The sequence below is a fragment of the Pogoniulus pusillus genome, chromosome 3 (genome assembly GCF_015220805.1).
Source record: "Pogoniulus pusillus isolate bPogPus1 chromosome 3, bPogPus1.pri, whole genome shotgun sequence".
NCBI lineage: Eukaryota > Metazoa > Chordata > Aves > Piciformes > Lybiidae > Pogoniulus > Pogoniulus pusillus.
Window position 1 is genome coordinate 46,709,397 of NC_087266.1, and position 21,990 is coordinate 46,731,386.

General features: G+C 42.9%; 1 protein-coding gene across 12 annotated transcripts in view; it reads right to left on the reverse strand.

The window, feature by feature from the left end:
* Positions 1-11,964: 11,964 nt before the first annotated feature.
* The window catches only part of ENOX1 (ecto-NOX disulfide-thiol exchanger 1), a 453,062-nt gene continuing 443,036 nt past the window's right edge, over positions 11,965-21,990 (reverse strand). For 10 of the 12 annotated variants that reach the window (XM_064174875.1, XM_064174900.1, XM_064174824.1 and 7 more), the window contains 3 exons: positions 20,402-20,504; positions 16,605-16,690; positions 11,965-12,931 (listed from right to left, as the gene is read on the reverse strand). In XM_064174875.1, coding sequence (XP_064030945.1) covers positions 12,800-12,931; positions 16,605-16,690; positions 20,402-20,504 — 321 coding nt within the window. In that variant the 3' untranslated portion in view covers positions 11,965-12,799. Of the gene's footprint in view, positions 12,932-16,604; positions 16,691-20,401; positions 20,505-21,990 lie in introns of those variants that run through there. The other 2 variants (XM_064174908.1, XR_010308903.1) reach the window with 2 other exon arrangements.

The following is a 21,990-nucleotide window of genomic DNA, read 5'->3' on the forward strand; positions in this document are numbered from 1 at the left end:
ACTGATATACATCATTGAACTTCTGATCATCTGCTCATGTTTTATTTCTGTAAATAAAACACTTTGCACTGCAGAAAAGCAAAGTTCTGTCTTCCATAAATGAGTGGCTAGCTATGAGAGTTGGGGCTCTTCAGCCTGGAGAAGAGAAGGCTTTGAGGACACCTTGTAGTAGCCTTCCAGTGTGTGAAGGGAGCCTATAGGAAGGCTGGGGAGGAACTATTTACAAAGTCTTGCAATGACAGGACGAGGAGTAATGAGTTTAAACTGGCAGAGGGGAGATTTAAACTGGATGTTACCCTCTTTAGAATGAGGGTGGTGAAACACTGGAACAGGTCGCCCAGGGGTTGTGGATGCTCCCTCCCTGGAGGTGTTCAAGGCTAGGTTGAATGAGGCCTTGAGTGACCTGTTCTAGTGCGAGGTGTCCCTGCCTGTGGTGGGGAGTTGGAACTGGATGGTCTTTGAGGTCACTTCACCCTAAACCATTCTGTGATTCTGTGAACATGTACCTCCATGTTTTTGCCATGTGTTTGAATTTCAAGGACCATACTCCTGGTCTTGAGAATAAACTTCTGAAACAACATTTGTGTCAGCCTCCACACTGAACCCTCTTCAAAACATGAGCAGTGAGGTGCTCATAAAAAATAATACCTCTTTTTTCATTACTACTCCTTTTCTCCCACACTAACCTTTGTTTTAAGAGCATCTTAGAATCATAGAATCAACCAAGTTGGAAGAGACCTCCAAGCTCATCCACTCCAACCTAGCACCCAGCCCTATCCAGTCATCTAGACCATGGCACTAAATGCCTCATCCAGGCTTTTCTTGAACACCTTCAGAGTATAAACTGCAGAAGGGAGGTGGTGGAGGCACCGTCCCTGGGGGTCTTCAAGAAAAGACTGGATGAGGCACTTAGTGCCATGGTCTAGTTGATTGGATAGGGCAGGGTGATTGGTTGGACTGGATGATCTTGGAGGTCTCTTCCAACCTGGTTGATTCTATGATAAGGTTTTCTTTAGACTTAAAAACAGTCTCAAAGCACTCTGTGTGAACTTAACATGAGCTCTTTTGCTGTCTTTCTAATAGAATGAACATCTTTGCCAGATAGTTATTTTTGCATCATGTTCATTGTGAAGGTCAAGGGGTAAGGATGGGGTCATCATCAGGGTATGTTTCTTCATTTCTGCTTCAAGAGAGGCTGCCTTCCTGTCCTCAGTCACTGGATTACCTCCTACAAGGAGAGTAGGATGATGATTTTATAGAACACAGTTTTAAACCCAGTCCTGAAACTAAACTTTTAACTAGCAGACGTTCAGTGGCCTCAAATCAGGGTCAAACATGCATTCTGCAGATGTCTTCTTCCTCTGCAGTTTGCACAAATGAGGCAAAGACTTCATAAGGGTGGAAATGAAATGGCAGATGATTTCTGTGCACCTCTGCTGGAACAATATTAGATTCCTTCCCTATCCTGCCCTATGGACAAATAAAACACCTGTTTTCAGAGCTGTCAATCAAGAATCTCTCAGGGTAGGAAATGTGCTTTAGAAAACTTCTGCTGTTGAGCCACCATCTGGCTTCCTTCTCTTATTATGCAAAACAGGCTTCCAGTAGCATTCTGTGAAGCAGTTCCTGTCCTTGCAGTTCTTTATTACACAAATCAGCCTTGGACCAACCAGTGGCTGTTCATCCTCAGCTGTTCATCTTTGGAAGATGAAAGTGTAGATGCTAACTTGATGAGACTTTAGGTTTTTTGTCTTTGTATAAACAAGTTGCAAGTTCACCAAGGTGACAGCCAGTCAGAGTAGAAGAGCAGAAATGGCATCCTGGAATGGGCTTTGACTGTCTGGCAAATATTTGCTTTCCATGACTAACATATGTCCCCTCTAGTCTTCAAGGACAACACATTTTTTTTTGCTACCATCACTATTATTTATACAGTGAACTGTACAACTAGAGATGAAGTTTTTTTCCTTGCAGAGGAATGCCTTTGCCATTGAAAAATAGTATTACTGAGTAGCTTATTTCTGGCACAGTGTTGACTGCAGAGTGATTTTGGAAGGTTTCTCTAGAGAATTTCAGACACGCCACCAGCCTGCACTGACTACATGGATGGAACCAGCTAAGGAAACTCACAAACTCTGATGAATTCAATGCCACCATACTTTACAGTCATAGAATCAACCAGGTTGGAAGAGGCCTCCAAGATCATCCAGTCCAACCTAGCACCCAGCCCTAGCCACTCAACTAGACCATGGCACCAAGTGCCTCAGCCAGGCTTTGCTTGAACACCTCCAGGGATGGTGCCTCCACCACCTCCCTGGGCAGCCCATTCCAATGCCAATCACTCTCTCTGCCAACAACTTCCTCCTTCTGTTTTTTTTGCTATGAAATCTTATCTCTTTTTCTTCCTGGTTCCCTTCCCTTAGTTTATAAGAGGCTTCTAGGATGCCTTGGGATTTGTGTGCTTTTTTTAATGGAACACCAGATTCTAACAAAATCCCTCCAGTCTCTATTTTTAATCCCATTTTATGGTCTTCTGTTGCTTCACTCCCATTCCTCTCACAAATGTACCATGTCTTCTCCCTGCGAAATGCAAGTCAGCTTTTAACGTCAGCGAGCAGATCTGCAGAGTCTACAAGTTTTCCAGCCTCCTCCCCTGACACAAACAGGATAACCAGCTGTATCACAGTATCACAGTATCACAGTATCACCAAAGGAGCAGCAATGAGAACAGAAATGCACCATATTTAAATACCATACCTCTCAATCCCAGAATCACAAAGTCAGGGGCTGGAAGGGACCTCGAAAGATCATCTAGTCCAACCCTCAGTCCTGCCAGAGCAGGATTGTCTATATCTGATCACTCAGGAATGCATCCAGGTGGATTTTGAAGATCTCCAGAGAGGGAGACTACACAACCCCCTCTGGGTAGCCTGTTCAGTAAGTGTGGGAATGCAAAGTGAAGGATATGAGAATGGAGTGAAGAACAACAACAGATGAATCCTGACCTTGGTTCCCACCAGCTGTTGGCTGCCTTATCTCAGAAGGGATAGATAACAGACACCTCGTTAATGAGGAAGACAAGGCGTGGTTTATGCTGATGGAGTGGGCTGTCCTTGACTAATTATGCTAATGTGTAGGCCTGTGCTCTACTGGCTGAGTATATACTCAGCTGAGTATATATACTCGGGCTGAACACAATAAATCGCTCTGGCATAATTCACATTGAATCATCTGGAGTCCTGCCTGGCAAGGCCTTGATCACACTGATCTGTGGAGCCTTGACCATGATTCCCATGGCAAGCAGCTAATTCTGCAACAAGTAAGCAGCAGAAATGAAACCAGAAACGTAGCATATTTAAATACCATACCTCTCACACAGGAACTGGCTTTCTGGGAAGGCTTAAGAACAACAAAAAAGATAAAGCTTACCTAGTGAAGTGTATAATACAGCAGCTATTGCAGAGTAGCTACTTAAGATTTCATCTCTTTCTAGACTTAGAGTCTTGGAGTCATCCTTTAAATTCATAGCTTATCTTCTCCCAAATTAACTGGTCTTTGCAGAGGAGCCCTTGGCTAACTTACTCTAAAATTCTTAAATAGACAATCCAGTTTCAACCCAATGCCCAAGGGCCTAACTCAGCCAGCTTTTCACATTAAAGGCATTATGCCTTGTCTGCATCAGACTTTTTAAATGTAGCAGCTAATATGTGCTAATGGCACACACTTAAACCCTAGTCTAGACAAAGCCTGTGCTGCTGCCCTCTGAATGCTTGATGCAAGCAGCTAACAGCCTGACAGCCAATCTGATTACTCCATTGTCATCACAAAAGGCTGTAAACGTCATAGAATCATCCAGACTTGCCCTGCAGAAAAGAACAAACCCTGAAGGTCATGCATGGGATCTGAGCCCCAAAAATACCCTCATGGGATCTGGCCTTTGCCCTTGCACAAACAAGCCTATTAGTAGGGAGGGAAAAGACAGGGTTTGAGGTACATATTCTGTTACACCAGAAGGATAAAGAAAATGCCCTAACAGTGATTTACTTGGACTACTGCTTTGATGTTTAGTAGTCTAAAAGAAATAGGCAAAGAGCTGAATCAGAGCAGCGATGTGACTTCACATCTGCACATAGCCTTGATCAGGCTAATTCATGTAACTGCTTTCATAGACTCAACCAGGTTGGAGGAGATCTCCAGGATCATCCAGTCCAATCTATCCCCCAGCCCTAGCCAGTCAACTAGACCATGACACTAAGTGCCTCATCCAAGCTTTATCCTCAAATTTTACAATGAGTGTGGAAAAGCTAATAAAGATATTTTTTAGAGGGGTGCAATGATTTGAAGAAGATAAATGCTTCACAGCAAAATATTTTAAAGCTCAATGGGTTGGGTTTATGAGCAAGAGTACTAAGTAAGGAGGAAAGAGACCACAATATATAAATACCTTCATGGGGAGAAAATATGCAGTACTAAAGGGTTATTTAATCTCACAGAGAAAAGCAAAACCAGCTAGGAGAAGACAGAAAAATTCAAGATAGGAAGTAAGGACATAGTTTTGACAATGCTAATCTCTTCTAACAAACTATCGAGCCAAAATATCTTTTCCATCACCTGGTATCCTTGATTGCAGCTGAATGCTTTCATGGGAGATGTATTTTAATCCACCATATGCTATTGAGATCACCACAGAATTAACTGTGACATGGCAAAGATACTAGCAGTCCAAGTGGATGATTTTTCCCCCCCTCAGTCTTTAGTGTTATGTATATAAAAGCAGATAAATTGGCAAGAGCTACTTACCAGCCAGAAGGTCTGAGCAAATGGTTAGAATATGACTGTGGCAGGATTACAGGAGTCCTCTCTGCTATGTTTAATGGAATATGTATTTATTTCCTCTTTCTGCCCCTCAAATATCCCTACTGAGAGCAAGAATGACATTGGAGTCAGCCCATTAAGTCTGAACAGGCACAATGTTTATTACCTAGAGAGAGGCAAAACACTTAATCAAAGGTACTCCCGAGCATATCCATTTGATTTTGTTTACAAATTAGTATTTCCACGTATTCAATGTAATGGGTTTATGCAGTCAGAGGAACTGCACCTTGTAAACATAATTTCCTGATTTGGCTGCTTTTTTCAGTTGACTTATTTTGGGAAAATTCAGTTTTAAGTCAGTAAGTAAAAGTCACCTTTTGCAGTCCAGGCAATCACATTGCCTGTGCTCTCTGAGAGCCTGGAAGAAGGAATAGCTTCCTGCAGATCAGGTTCTTCAAGCAAAGACTGGATGAGGCACTTAGTGCCATGGTCTAGATGACTGGATAGGGCTGGGTGCTAGGTTGGACTGGATGGTCTTGGAGGTCTCTTCCAGCCTGGTTGATTCTATGATTCTATGATTCTCTTTTATAGGCTTTTAATGCCAATAAATGTAGGAAGATTTCTTGCTTTCTGAGCATCTCAACAGTTGCCTCTGGAGGAAATTGACTACAGAACAGAACCAGAAGGAATTTGCTTCTGCTTCTAATTCCTTTTTGAGGCAAAATTTAGAGTAAAAGAGCTGCAGATCTTACCAGAGTAAGCACAGTGACCAGCTAAGGAACCTGTGCCCTTTCACAGGGGAAAGGTGATAAAAGACTCACACTTCAAATGCTGACCTTTGAGATGCATTTGTTGAGTGGACAAAGCGACACCAGTCTACATCAGCCCTGTCTAGTAGTGGTGGTGGAGGCACAAAAGGGGTCTGTCTCCCAAAGCTATCGATTCCTTTCCCTCTTCTGATATAAGAAAAAACAAGGAATGCTGGTACAAAGGTCTCATAGACCAGATGCTCATTTTGAGGGGACAAACCATATAATACCAGACTCTGTAGAGATGTTTGCTTATAGCAGTCAGTTGATAATCTGCAAACCTAAACAAGGGCTACTGTAGGAGTGTCTGCACCTACTCGTTGGAGATCTGTGATAAGCAATCTTGTAAAGATCCAGGCCTGCAGTGACTAAGGAAAGCAGGGAGGAGGTAAAGGAGAAGCGGGGATATCCTAACATCAGCAACAAAGAAAGGTCTGCTTGAGCAGAGATGAGAAAGACCCTGGAAGGAAGACTGTGTGGGATGTTCATCACAGATAACCATTCCAGACCACCAGGGCTGGAATCGTTGGGGTGGAGAACAGGAAAATACTTATGTTAATGAACTCCAATAAATAATTGTACTAACCCTGCCTCCTCTTATGAATATGCCTGCTCTTGAGACATAAACTGTGGCTTGTGCCAGCATGGGGTGTGCAGGATTGATGGAGCCATCCTGCCTGCACCCAGCACTGTAATAAAGCACTTCCCCTCCCCAAACATCAAATCATCTCAGATCAGCCCAGAATACTTTTGTCTTTCACCGTCAAAGCCATTCTGAGTTTAAACAAAACAATGCTTGCTAGCCCAGACTTTTGATTTAAACAGAGCACCCAGGATGCTCTTACACCACATCTCCTAGCTTTAGATTCCACAGCATTTGCTGTACACAATGTGTAGCTAAACGTAGCATGGCTTGGCACAGGATTTTCTCTAAATCTCAGTGTAGCTGTTCTTAAGTGACTGTGATGCTCCAGCAGTTGTGAATATGTAAGTTTCACTCAGCACATGCATACTTGGACAAACAAGTTGGACATTCCACTGTGTCCAACAGCATGAGGAAATATTAGACCTTCCTCTTATAGTAATGGGGTGCACAGGGTTAATCCACCTGGAGGAGTGGTCTTGAACCTGACCCTAGGTGGCCTTGACCCCCTCCTCAGGGGTGGGTCTGAACACTACCAGATGGTGGTTAGTCCACTCCCCCTTCCTGTCTAAAGATCCATAAAAGCAGGGGGGGGACTTTCTGCTCTTGCTCTCTCCCCTGCCTTCCTGCTCACAAGAAATCACCATCCCTGTTTCCTGCTCCTCTGTGTTTCACCACATGGCCATCATCACCATGAGGCAGACAAACCCCATTTTCATCAAATCTGGTTGTATATTTGGGTATTTTGTACCTTGTTTTCTCCTCCCTATATCTTTTTAACTTCCCTATACCTCATAGACCTTTGATTTATTGTTAAACTTTTCCTTCTTTTACCTTCCAAATGGCAGTGAGATTATTTATTTGGGTCTGCATACCTTTTCTCTCTCTCCATCTAATTCCTTTTCTTTTGGGAAAGAAGGGGGAAAAGAGAAGGGCATCCTATAAATTGTTATTGGTTCTATCAACTATATTTGAGTCTCTGGGAATCTAAATTAGAACCAAGACATGGGGATAAACCAGTCTTCACCAAACATTGCTGTCCCTTGTGGGCATAAAATACAGTTTAACAGAGGCTACAATCATCTCACTTGAATTTGTCCATGAGGTTTTGCACAGCCTATCTCTTAAGGCTTCAAGTGGGATCAGATCCAGGGCAGTAAGAGGCAGGCAAGGCAGTAAGAGGTTGGCCCTTTAAACTGATGAAAGTCAATCCTGACACCACTCAAAAACAATTCAAAGGTGAGGATGAGTTTAAAAAGCCCTCTTAGGTGAACAGGAGTTCAGGCCAGCTGAGATTACAGCTCCCTGAGAAGTAGCCTTAGCACAGTTGGGCAGTTAGAAACCAAATCTGCTGCTGCTCCACTAGTTCCTATTTCTGAAGAGGCAACACTGCTATAGCTTTCCTGCATTACTTGCTGTTGCATGCCAGCCTGTAGCACATTCTCAACTCTTGAGCTCACAGTTAGTCTGGTGTGGTATTTATTTGGCCTTCCCTTTTCTTTCCCACTGCCATACCGAGGACTCTGCTAACTGTAAATTACTTTGAGCCTTTGCCAAATGTGCATCCTTCACCCGGGCTCAGATGGAGATGCTTTAAGTTTTGCACTGCCTCATTTCAGTAAGCATCACTTAGCCACCTCAACATCCTCCTTTTTCTGTGGGAGAGCACTCAGACTTCTGCTTCAAATGACCAAGTCTCTGTTCCAGCCATCAGGATAAAGTGACACTGTGGTGTTTTAAAGCTAATCCTCTAGCCTGGTTCTAAATTACAAAGAAGAAACAGAAACGTTTTGGACACATTTGAGTAGAAGGTAAATCAAGCAAGGGATTGGCTATAAAAGAAAAACAATAGGTCTGTATCATTCCATTGGGTTCTTAATTAGTATCTAGTGTGCTGCACAGACTGTTCTGCCTTCCTTTTCTCTCCTTCACTCTGGCTGGTGCTCTTGCATGGTTTTCACTGACATTGGCTGAGGCTCTTGTTATGGCCAAGTAGACAGCAGTGAGCTTTTTCTGTTTTCTCTCTTATAAAGGGTGGGGGAGGAGCTATTTTACTTTCCCCTTTGTCCAAAGGGGTCTTTGTGTTGCTTCTGAATAGTAAATACTTGTAAAGATGTGTAGAAATATCTAGAACATATACATTGCACTTTATGCTTCTAGATTTTAGCTTGCTCCTAAATATAGCTTCATTTTGCTTCCAAACCTTCTGAGCTATTTTGGGAGTAATTTCAACCCAGCAGAGGCATAGAGAAAAGCTTGCCTCCTTTTCACCATACTGACTTCTTCTTTTATCATAGTTAAGTGGCATTGCCCCATGCTGTTTTTGCAGGCTGCTTTGCCACATTGCCCACTGGTGTTAAGAAGAGCACCATCACTCACAGCCATGACTCCAGGGGTTTAAAGCCATCTTCCAGTGATACACTTCATTTGGAGTACATCTTTCTGGGCTAGGATGCACCAGTTTGACTGACACTGCTGCTCAGACATGCTGGCTAAAGGGTGTTTTGCCAGAATCCAGCACTGGCTTGCAGAATAACAACCTTCTCCATGTATCAGAAACACACCTGCAAGAGGCAGAATAGACTATAGACTACTTCAGTTGGAAAGGACCTACGACTGACTGCTTAAGGAGTTCAGGGATAACTATGTTAAAGCATTTTATTATGGGCATTGTCCAAACACTGACAGGTCTGGGACATCAGTTGTCTCCCTAGGAAGCCTGTTCCAGTGTCTGACCACTCTCTTGGTAAAGAAATGCTTCCTAATTTCACTCTACATGGCTTGATATTCATTATCACTTCAGGACTTTTATTTGGATCCCTCTAGGGCCATTGTCAGGACATTTCAGCAGGTGAATAATGGAGGTGAGCATTTCAAACCAGTTTTCCCCAAAGCCACTGAGTACACAGTGTTAAAGCCCAGCTTGGGCCCCAGTCTGATCCATGTCAAGATCCTCCAACATTGTCAAGGCCTCTGATGATATGTTAGTTTTGTGTGATGCCTACATGCTATTTGTACTCACAGTTTAAATCTTCTATGGCGATACCTGAAGGACAGTGAAAGAGATTCCTTTCAGCTGGTGCTACACAAGGACTAAAAAGTCACTCTCTTAAGGCACTTTTGGTACAGACATGAAAAACTCAGGGAAGAAAAGTGTGCTAGTTTGAAGCTAGCTAGAATGTTTTGGTGAGAAGAGCTAGATTACAGGCTGTGAAAGGACTATGGCAATGAGGGTACAAGATCCTGTCAGTTTTAAGATGTTTTGTGCCTATCTGAGATTGGAGTTGTTTTGTGACATGTGAAAGGGTTAAAAAAAAGGCTATAAGAGAGAGCAGAATATAATGAATAAGTATGGCATGAAGAAAGCTGAGGTGAAAGTTTTCTCACATCTCTTTTCCCCAACCTGAGCACTGGCCATACACATTTATGTTACATTACTTAAACAAGAGCTGTCAGACCTAACACATTTTAAGCTGAATTATTCATCAATCTGTATGATCACAAGAGAAAGAAGAGTTGTTGTTTGGATTAAAGTAGTTATTTTTCATTACCATAACCAGCATATAATCACCAGTTTCACCCCAGCATCTCGCCTTAACACAGGTTTTGTAGCAACCATAGTAGAGATGTATGCTCTGTTGTGGGTACTGGCTGAAAGCTTCTTTTCCTCCCCTAATAGATCTGCTAAGCCTGTTCCTTTCTCCTTTTTGTACACACTTAAGAGTTCATTTAATGTTTCTCTATTCCAAGTAGGTGCCAGAAGAGAAATAGGTCCTGAAGCGGTAATCACCAGCAGGCACGTAGGAGAGTTCCTTCATGACTAATTGCATTTGACACTAATTGTTGTTTACTGAAGAACCTGAGTGAGAGATCATTTTGACACGGATCTGGATACTCCCTGCATCTGGTGCAATCTACCCTATTTCCTGCTGTTGGTGCCCCACTTTATAGGGTCAGCTCTCTTGTGGCTGGCTCCTCTGCCTGCATAGATGTGTGACTTGGAGGGGGCTGCTGTTACTCATCCAGCACCATGCTAAATGCTGTAGTGATGCAGTTCTTTAAATCAGGGCTCTGGGAGGAATGATTCCTTCCTGGCATGGTTGATACACACACACTTCAGTTTTTGCTGGCTCTTACAGGAATTCTGGAGTACTATTTGGCAGTTAATCCTAAATTAGTATCTACATTGATATCCTTAAGGGAAACCACTTTGCCCACCTTGGCTGGACAAAGGCCAGAAGCATTAGAGTCACAGAATCATAGAATCAAGCAGGCTGGAAGAGATCTCCAAGATCATCCAGTCCAACCTAGCACCCAGCCCTAGCCACTCAACCAGACCATGGCACTAAGTGCCTCAGCCAGGCTTTTCTTCAACACCTCCAGGGATGGTGACTCCACCACCTCCCTGGGCAGCCCATTCCAATGCCAATCACTCTCTCTGCCAACAACTTCCTCCTAGCATCCAGCCTATACTTACCCCAGCACAACTTGAGACTGTGTCCCCTTGTTCTCTTGCTGGTTGCCTGGCAGAAGAGACCAATCCCACCTGGCTACAACCTCCCTTCAGGTAGTTGTAGACAGCAATGAGGTTCCCCCCTGAGCCTCCTCTTCTGCAGGCTAAACACCCCCAGCTCCCTCAGCCTCTCCTCATAGGCTTTGTGTTCCAGGCCCCTCACCAGCTTTGTTGCCCTTCTCTGGACATGCTCCAGCACCTCAACATCTCTCTTGAATTGAGAGGGCCTAGAACTTAGCTCTAAGTTAGAAGGAGCAACCAATTGCATGCATCACACCAAAAATAAAGCAAAGGTGACTCTTTTTTAACCTGGCTGCTTGTCTGGGAAAAAGAAAAATGCCCCAAATAAAATCTGTTCAGGTAAACAAAGGTCCATGCTACTACTTCCTCTGTAAGTAGATTTTACTTTTTTACTGGCAAAATCCCCTCCTTTTTTTTTTTTCCCCCAGACGATCAGGGAGGGAGTCCAATGCACCCAATGCACCTCCATCTTCTGGTTTGGGTGTAAATTTTAATCCATTTCCTTTCAAGAGAAGGGCAGCACAGACTTAACCTCTCTGACTAAACAAGTATGCTCACAGTGGCCCTAAGCAGATGGTTTTATTTGGCAAGGTCTGGGTGAGATAATCAGGCACCACACACTGTAGAAGCACATCCCTCTCTTACATTACAGCTCTTAACATGTTTTAAATTGTTTTAATCCTCCCTGGTGTTGTCTAATTAATTTAACCAATCTGTAATTAAGAGTTTAGGTAGCTGGAACATAGAATCATAGGCTGGAAGAGACTTCCAAGATCATCCAGGCCAACCTAGCACCCAGCCCTAGCCACTCAACCAGACCATGGCACTAAGTGCTTCATCCAGGCTTTGCTTGAACACCTCCAGGGATGGTGACTCCACCACCTCCCTGGGCAGCCCATTCCAATGCCAATCACTCTCTCTGCCAACAACTTCCTCCTAACATCCAGCCTAGACTTCCCCCAGCACAACTTGAGACTGTGTCCCCTTGTTCTGTTGCTGGTTGCCTGAGAGAAGTGACCAACCCCCACCTGGCTACAGCCTCCCTTCAGGTAGTTGTAGACAGCAATGAGGTCCCCCCCTGAGCCTTCTCTTCTCCAGTCTGCACAACCCCAGCTCCCTCAGCCTCTCCTCAACCACCAGAAGAAAAACTTGCAGACACACAATATGGTAGAAGCCATATTTATTGATAAAAATTAATATATCTGCTATAAAATTTGTAACAGTAATGCAACTGAATATTTATTTTGATGCATAAACCTGAATGTTACATACCAAATACAATACAGTAACACTGTTTTCCTCCTTTATTTACATGTTTATGAAAATTGATATGCAATCCATGTTAAAAGAACTTGTAATGGAGAATAGTTACATTAGAAAAATAATATTCTCGATAAAGCATTCTTGAGGACTCCAATCACATTTTTCAGGCCTCTTTCAATAAGGCAAAAAATCCCTGGTACAGCATATAACTTAAATTTACAAAATACAATAATTCCAGACACATCTTCAAGTTTTCTTTTGGTATGCTTCTCCTCACTGCAAAAAAAAAACGACTCCTTTTTCTTACTGAACAGAAAGGACTTCCCCTAACGAAACTTAATGAGTTCCACTACCTATTACGTACACATCGCTGTAGCTTAGCGACCATAACCGGGGCAATCCTTCTCCTTAACTGCTTGCTCAGAGAGCTTTTCTTAGATGTAGGACATGTAGTACTTTGAAATCCTTGTGACTGTGGTGCCTTTCTTCAGTTTTCATAGGAAACAGATCTGTCACGTTTGGAAACTTCGTTAAAAAACTTTTATTTTTCAGGAACTGGTGCACAACTACATTTCCACTCACAAGAGAACGTCACAAATGTAACTAAAATTAGGCTTGGATAACTTGGAAAACATACTACTATGTGCCCAACCCCAAATTTCTTACTTTTAACACTTTATAACCCTGCCATGCTCTAGGAATTCTTTTTCTGCATAGCTTCATTACTAGTCACAGTTAGATAGTTTTAATTCCTTCAAAGGCACAAAACTTCCACCTCTTTTCCAGTGTTGCTCCTACACCAGTAAATTCTTGTTTAAACATGCGTGGCAGTCTCAGCAAAAGCATTTCTATCTCATTTGCAGAGATCTGAGAAAGAAAGAAAAGCAAAATGAGAAAGCTGTCCTGTAGATTGGAAAGAGGAGATACAGAGAATAGAAACAACAGGGGTGGTAGTAGGATGGGGATGGGGGGGGGGGTGTGGAAATCCAGGCAAGATGAAAACAACCAACCATCACGTTTCTTTTTACTCTTATCCTGACATGAATTTCCAGACTCCAAAGCAAGAGCAGATTCTCAGCTTTTGTAAGTGGCATCCCACTTTAAAAGAATTACAGTTATGGTTTTGAGGCTGCTGGCACACACTGTGTTATGATGTCCATCTAAGAATTACAGTTGTGGGTAGTCTTGTGACAGGGAATCAAATGAGACCTTATTCTTCCTTCTCATTCCATAAGCTCTTAAATCCTCCTTCCAGCTCCATCAAATTTTCTACTGCAAAGAAACCTAACACAGAGACTTTAATCAGCTCATTTTGTTACTTAGGGCTGGCTATCCACAGAGCTGTCTTCTCCCAGTTTGGCCCAGTTCAGCAGCCCCAGATAGCTAAGCAGTGAAGTTCCCAACTGAGCATTGTTAATGATGCTTTCATAGTTTTCAAACATTGACCTTGCTAATGGGAAAGATGCTCTCATTGCAGAAAACACTTTTCAGTAGGGAGGTCAATAAATGAACAGTCACAGGGAATTTATACTACTGCTATTTCTTCTAAAGTGATGGTCATGAAAGGAGCAGTAAATAAATATATGGGTGCTGTCCCTTTTCCACAGCTGTCTCCATGGTTTGACAGGCTTCTCTGCCTGCCAGTGATGATCTTTCTGGTCATCCTTATTAGTAGGAACTTCCCACAATGAAAGTTTATTCTTTTTAAAACAGTATACAAGCATGAGCCATGCTAATTGTACCTCATTCCACCCTAGGAAGGTGAGAAAATTTCTATCACCTCTATTTTCCTCAAGACTGTAGTGCAGCAAAAAGATTAAATGATTCAATGATTTGTTAAAGGAGGCATTGAAAAGTGTTTGGGGCAGTCTAACACTCCAGAGTAACCAGGTCCATCTCGTACATACTCTCATGTTGGTAACGGATAGCTGGTTACCTTTGGGCAATGTATCTGAGCTCTATACTGTGCCCTCAGCCTGCCTTGGTCTATTGACCTTATCAATCCTGTTCAGGTGAGGAATGACAGGCTAACCATGGAAAGTAATTGAAATTCATCTCTGAGATTGCATCTCTGGATTGTGCTATTAAAAAGTAATTTGTTACTACAAGCAGTTACTTCCAAAATAAACCAGAGAGGTCAAATTTTGCAGCTGGTGTTTATTATGCAGCAGGCAGGTCCAGTAGGTGCTGCAGCAGGGGCTGGTTCCTTTGCACCTTGGAGAGATGGACACAATGCTGTTTCCATGAAGGCTTTGTTTGCAAGTTAAGGGTTTGATTCTGGCAGCTTCACAGAAGCCAACACATCACTCACGTGAGCAGAAATTCAAGGACAGAGCCCACAGGCGTGCATAAGAAGGGACTGCAGCATTGAAAAGGGAGAGAGTTGAAAAGCAAAGTGGGCAGAAGCAGTTAGCAGCAGGGCTGGAGCCCAAGGAGCTGGTGTTTTAAATTGTTGCTGTTGTTACTCAAAGAGACGTAGAGCTGGACAGGTCAACCAGGGCAAAAAACAGTTGAAACTTGGTCAGACTCTAAAGATGATTGAGAAAATTTGGCATGCTGAGTGCTGCAGAAATTGGGAACAAGATGAAGGAAGGTTAGATGTGGCTGAGGCAAGGAGCAGGGAAGCAGAAGAGGCTGTGAGGCTCTGGATGCATCAGGTCTGATAAGATAGGGATTTTTTAATAAAAAAAAAGAAACTTACTACTTTCTTAATTCTGTCACCTTCATCCCTCACTCCCTGTTCATTGTGAGTACCAGTGGACTGTAAAGAACTAGCAAATCTGAGCTGCCACAGCCTGAAGACAGTGTCTAAGAACTTCATCATCCTTTCTCACTCATCCATGCAACCTGTCTTATTCCAGTGGGCTTCTAGCTCAGGATCTCCTCTGCTTTTACCTACATACTTTTTCATAGAAACAGAGGAGTGATTCTCAAGAGGCATCAAGCAGCCCATCAAAGCAGCCTGAAGGTGATCTTGGGCTGGGAGTAGCATAGCTGGAGGGAGTATTCAGGAACAAAACAGCAGCAGGTCCAAAGGAGTTGTGTCTAATGACCATCGCACAAGGAGTCCCACTAACATTTTGAGTCCAGGTGCACAGCATAGCTATATCCTTACTCTGAGCTGCAGGAAGATCTGGGAAAGCATCATGTCGAGATGAAGTACTGGCAGATGTGGATCAGAGCTGTGGCTCACCACGGGGTGACCCTTATGTCTGCTAAGTAACATATGCAGCCTAGCATGCTGCAGAGCCATGGATTAGCACTTCTAGTAGCATTCACCTAATCAAAGGTGGCTATTTCACAGCTGAGCTTCTCACCCTTGACTTGCTTAATATTCACTGGAGAGGAATGGGTCCTTTTGAGGCTTGTTTTAATCTCATCCTACAGCGGATATTTAAAAGTAAGACAAAAAATCTTATCCTACAGGTATGGATTGGCCACAGACTGTACAAAGTGATGCATTAGAACTGCTTTGCACACTGGAGTGTGTTATGTGCTTCACTTTTTGACACACCCCTGAATTTAGCAATGGGGTCAGCCCCATTATGGTGCCCTTCACGTGGAGACAAAGGGTGTGCTTCGTGGTCCAGTCGTGCTCATGGAAGTTTGTGTTCAGTGTCATCCATGACAGACAACTTTTAGACAAGGAATCATCTCCTAAAACTCAGCACAATTTTATGGCCATGGCTACACCTGCCTCTTGCTCTGCTCTCTCGCTCCTCAGCTGCACTCCAGGATCACATATCATAACATCATAGAATCATAGAATCAACCAGGTTGGAAGAGACCTCCAAGATCATCCAGTCCAACCTACCCCTATAGCAATAGAATCACAGAATCCTTTAGGTTGGAAGGAACCTCAAAGCTCACTTGGAGGTAGAGGTGAGATGCTGCTACCAAAGACTAAAGTCTTTGCCATCTCTTCTACATAACTGTAGTAAAAGTTGAGGAGCACTAAGAAGTAACTTTTCAAGCCCCCGAAATTATTTATAGTTAAGATGGATAGTGCCAGTCTCTGTTTGGTGTTGGTGAGACCTGCTCTATTGACCAGAAGCCTCATCCAAAGCCTACACTAGTCCTTTCCTCAGCAGAAAAAATGAGTATGTCTAACCCTGTAGTAGTCACATAAAAAAACCTGAGTAGGCCTTTTAATTTGAGAGCAGTTTAGGATTTGCATAAACTACCTATCAACTCTTGGAGTACCTACAGGGAACTGAGAAGTCTTAAGTATGGATGGGTTTATGTCTTGTATCTGATGGGTTCAGGTAACTTTGAAGTAGATCTGGTCTGTAGTTTTTATCAGCTGCTAGTCCTTGCCATTTAAAGCTCTGCTCTTCTTTGCCACAAAGAGCAGCTAACCAGTGTGAAGCAAAGACCTCGACAAGCACGTGTGCTGTCATTTGCAAATGAATAGACTGCAAACCCCCAAGCCCCATATCCCATTATCTTTCTAATGGAAACGCACCAAGAGTTTAACCTGCAGTAAAGAATAATACAATATTTCTATAGAGAAAAACAGATTTTGATTAAATTTCTTTACCCTGGAGTCCAGCTGCTGCATATAAGACCAAAGATATTCTATGTTGGCTCCAAAAGGGTGGACGTGAAGAAATGTGGATATGATACCTGGATTGAAAAAAAAACCCAAATGTACACAAAGCATTGAAATTACCTCAGATAAATATATCATTGGAATGAGCAAAGTGATTCTGAACAGTCTGTTCTTGCAGGGTTTGGTTTTTTTCAGCATGAATTATTATTCTTATTTCTCTTACACACCCCAATAAACATAACAAAATGGCACATTTTTAATGCAGTCATAATAACATGGTAAACACAATAGCTCACCTTCAGGAATGACAGCAGTTAGCAAGTAAGTGACCAAGATAATATACTGATGTATAAAGGAATTTCTAAACAAAGACCTGCTGGAAGCATTTCAACTACCAATTTTATGCTTGATTTACCAATAGAAAATCGTGGATATTGTAATGGTAAAATTATTGCTTTTTTTTTTTCCCCTTCCCTTCACTGGCTGCTCTGTTGTGAAAATGTTTCATATAATTGTGTCTGAAACCTCACTCCTTCAAATTTTGCTAGTAATTATGTTGATGCTGGTTATGAAATGTGTTTAATCCATATTACCCTCGACTGCTGCTGAAGAAAACACAAATCCTTTATGCCACATTCACTTATTTACTCTCTGTTAAGAGAAAGACACTTCTCTCTATCTTCATTGTTATTTATAGGTATAGAAATAAAAGTGGCTTAGGAAAAGTCAAGATCTAAGTCAAGAGACTTGTTTTTCCCCTGCAGTGAAAGTCAAGTGAGTGCATAACAATGATGACCAGAGAAACCAACATTTGGAGGATGGGAAGTGCTATTAAAAGCACTAATTCCTCCCTTTCTAAGCAGGCAGGGAACAGGCAGCAAAATGGCATGTGTGCTACTCACAGTTTGGGGAGAGCTGAACTGAAAGAATCAGTGCAAATGTTTTCAACTCTGTTTGGATGAGTTTCTTAGCTGAACCGCCCTGAGGGGAGTTCCTCATATTTAAAGCATAAACACCAGGATTAAAAATGCTTACAAATGACAAAAATGGGTCACTGTATCTTGTGTACTGCAGGCCATGCTGTTTTCTTGGTGCTAAATGAATTAGGGTAATCTTGGATTTCGTTTTCCCCCCAAATACTGGCCATGGTTAAAAATCATAGACTGGCTTTGCAAAGAGAATGCTTTTTCCTCCTTCATTTTCCCAACAGTGCTTACAGACTTCTGAATCAGCAAAGGGAAGAGTGTATATTTAATGTTCTCCTATGGCCAGTCCTTGCAGCAGTTGCCTTCTTTGTGCTGTGCATGACCATAAGCACACACATAAGAGCTGTTGAAGCAAAAGTCAAAACCATTACGCTTGGATGAGTTGAGTGGAAATCCAATTTGCATCCAAATCACATTTTACCAGTGGCACTGTGTCTGTTGTGTGTGTTCCCCAGGATCTTTGATTCGGGAGGGTCAGGATGCTGGGTCTTTACACATAATGTATCTAAAATGGCACTTGAAAATATTTTGTAGTTACTGACTGGAGTCCCAGGTTAACTTTTTGATGATTTTTAAATGAATTTTGTGAAATGCAGACAAATTTAGTGAATGGATGGAGGCAAAGTTCTTTTTTTCCCTCGACACAACAGAACTGGTCTCAGAGGAAGAGATAACGTGAAATCCATCTTGAGCAATCTTTTGCCTTTCAACTCTTAACAATGAGCCTGTGGTGGGGGTGTTATGAACAGCAAAATCCAGACTAAGATTACACTGTTTATCTGAGTGTGCCACCGGACAGATGGATGGAAAACACTTTGGGACACTGCCACAACTTGTTACATTCAAATAATGAATTACCTAGAAAAAAAAGTCAGTGATTTGATGTCCTTCTCACATCACATTTGAACAGACCAAATGCCACCCATTACAACTCTCAGGTGGCCAGCACCAGAACAAGAGGACACAGCCTCAGGCTGCGCCAGGGGAGATTTAGGCTGGAGGTGAGGAGAAAGTTCTTCACTGAGAGAGTCATTGGACACTGGAATGGGCTGCCCGGGGAGGTGGTGGAGTCGCCGTCCCTGGAGCTGTTCAAGGCAGGACTGGACGTGGCACTTGGTGCCATGGTCTAGCCTTGAGCTCTGTGGTAAAGGGTTGGACTTGATGATCTATGAGGTCTCTTCCAACCTTGTTGATACTGTGATACTGTGAAAGTTGCAAATTTTATTCTAGCAATCAAAAAGAAATCAATTTAGACATTCCTGTCCATCCCTATGTTCCACATCTCACCACTCCCAAGAAGTTTAAACTTTTAAACATTTAAATACATCCTTCACTTTTAACTGACCTTTCTGGTCTGAACATTGTGAATCTGTGCCCCAGTAATAAAGCAGCAACCTTCCTGGTGCTTAGCAGATGCAAATGAGATGCATTTAAACAAGTTAAGGTAGTTTTGGAACTGTCACCTACTGCGATATTGCTGACTTTGTGAAACAAGCCAGCCAAAGAATTCAGTCTGGTCTTTCAGGTCAGCATTTCTGTGACTGGAAACCATGCCACAGGGAGCACTTTGGACCATGGACTTTTAGCTCCACGAAAACCTGCCCTGCTGAAACCAAAGGCAATACATGCATGGATATAAACAGGGCATGTGAGGAAGGCTGAGGGAGCTGGGGGTGTTTAGCCTGGAGAAGAGGAGGCTCAGGGGGGACTTCATTGCTGTCTGCAACTACCTGAAGGGAGGTTGTAGCCAGGTGGGGGTTGGTCTCTTCTGCCAGGCAACCAGCAAGAGAACAAGGGGACACAGTCTCAAGTTGTGCCAGGGGAAGTCTAGGCTGGATGTTAGGAGGAAGTTGTTGTCAGAGAGAGTGATTGGCATTGGAATGGGCTGCCCAGGGAGGTGGTGGAGGCACTGTCCCTGGAGGTGTTCAAGAAAAGCCTGGATGAGGCACTTAGTGCCATGGTCTGGTTGATTGGACAGGGCTGGGTGCTAGGTTGGTCTGGATGATCTTAGATGTGTCTTCCAACCTGGTTGATTCTATGATATCAAACCAAAACAATTGCTTGTGTTTTAGGATTTCCTTTACTAAAACCCCTTATGAACATGGATGAAAAACAAGCAAATGAACAAACAAACAAAGTGTTCATTTCTATTAGCACAAAGATGCATATAACATAGATGCAATAAAAAAAAAAATTGTTAAAAGGCATTTTGTCCTCAGGAATATTCTTTGGGTTTATCTTATGTTGGGAATAGTGATACTGAATCATAGAATCATAGAATCAACCAGGTTGGAAGAGACCTCCAAGATCATCCAGGCCAACCTAGCACCCAGCCCTAGCCACTCAATCAGACCATGGCACTAAGTGCCTCAGCCAGTGTAATGTAGTGATTCTATAGAATTGTCTGACTATTGTACACTGGACCATAAGGCATGGACAGGCGAGAGTGCAGGAGCTCAGAAGTACTGAGTTAAGATAAAACAGAAGGTTGGAATGACCTTAGAGAATGGTGTAAAAAATATAAACAAATGTAAGGCTGGAGCCTGTGGTTTTCACCTCTCTCTGCTGACTTAGATTACTTAGACACAATGCATGTGTTGCTGAGAGAATAGGGTGAATGTCTATGCCAATTAGTATGTCATTTCTAACACCAGTACATGTAACCAATTGCAGTTCAATACAGTTTGAAAGGCATAAAAACACACATTTGGAATGCAATAAACAGATTGAACTTGCTTGCATCAAGCATCTCCCCATCTCTTCTGATGCCTGTGGCATCATAGCCCATGGCAACCTTACCTATTAGTAGTGCCTCCTTCTCTGACTTTAGACCCGGGCTTCGTTTCTCTGAATTTTTCTCTCTGTCCTGGTTGACCAATGCAACTGTCAATACATTGATTTCCTATAGGTTTGGGGAAACAAAACAAACAGGTGGTCATTTAGATCCCATTTACTTCAATTCAACCTTTCAGTTCCACAAAAAAAGAACATTAGTTTACATCTAAAGACAGGACAATAATGAATAATTGATCTGTTTGCAGAATATTGAAAGGCAATTTTGTTTTGGAAGCATCTTTGTGGAAATTAGTGTGGAGATGAGAAATTTTGCTTGTGGGACAAGGAGTAACTTTGTTGCTAGTGCTTCTTCATTATAATAGCTTGGAAGATGTGCCATAAAATGTGGGAATGGTCAGAAAGCTCACATTTGCTAGCTATTAAAGCAGTAAACAAAGACCACCTCTAGGGAACAGAAAAGGAAGCATTGAGCTACAGCTAGAGGAGTAAATTCAGCAGTCACTAGCAATGGTTTTAGCTGCTAGAAGACAGTCATCAATCCTGTTAGGCTCTTTAGCCAGTTCCTGGTATGGTATTGGCACTTGTCCCATACAATTTCCAGTGATGTTTTGGAGGTCAGTGTGTTTTGGGGACCATTCCCAATAGGTGGGCTGCATAAAGCTACCTTGTTTTGAGGACTGAAAGAGCAAACATGTCAAGACCAGGTGGCCTGAACCATCCAAATCTCAGCCAAACTACCACATTAGATGCTTCATTAGAAGTACCCTGGTAGTTGTGTGACAGATTACTCTTCTCCTGGGTATATGGGAAGTAAACAGATCTCCATTTTAGAGGTGTGCAAGTGCATGTAAGTCCTCAGCATGTGCTGCACAATGATCAAGCCTATACATAGGCTGTATCCATGGAGCAACTGGTATGCAGTAACTCATGGTGGAGTCACCACCCCTGGAGGTGTTGAAGCAAAGCCTGGATGAGGCACTTAGTGCCATGGTCTGGTTGACTGGCTAGGGCTGGGTGCTAGGTTGGACTGGATGACCTTAACAGATCTACAAGTTAATGACAATAAATGAAAAAATGTGCATTCTTCATAGGGCAGCCCAGTTTCTACCCAATATTTGCAGCAGGATGGTCAAACATGCCTGGCCATCACTAAGCAGTTTGAGCAAGCACATCTGCCCAGGGAGGTGGTGGAGTCACCATCCCTGGAGGTGTTCAAGCAAAGCCTGGATGAGGCACTTAGTGCCATGGTCTGGTTGAGTGGCTAGGGCTGGGTGCTAGGTTGGACTGGATCATCTTGGAGGTCTCTTCCAACCTGGTTGATTCTATATGATTCTATATCTTGGTGAGGCAGTGACCCACTGCTGCATCTGATTTGTGAACTGCTCGGCAGCTCCATGGAGGCAAAGAGCATGGGATGGAGCTATGGTGATGTGAGGTGGGACTGTGCAATAATGGTGTTCTTGTTCTGATTGAGAGAGTCAAATAAGCAGCTGGAGGTTGCATGGTACTAGGTAGCTTTAAATGCAAGCAGGTTTGCACTATTTGGTGCAATGATGTAGCCCATTTAGAACATGGGTTTAGGGTGGTGACTT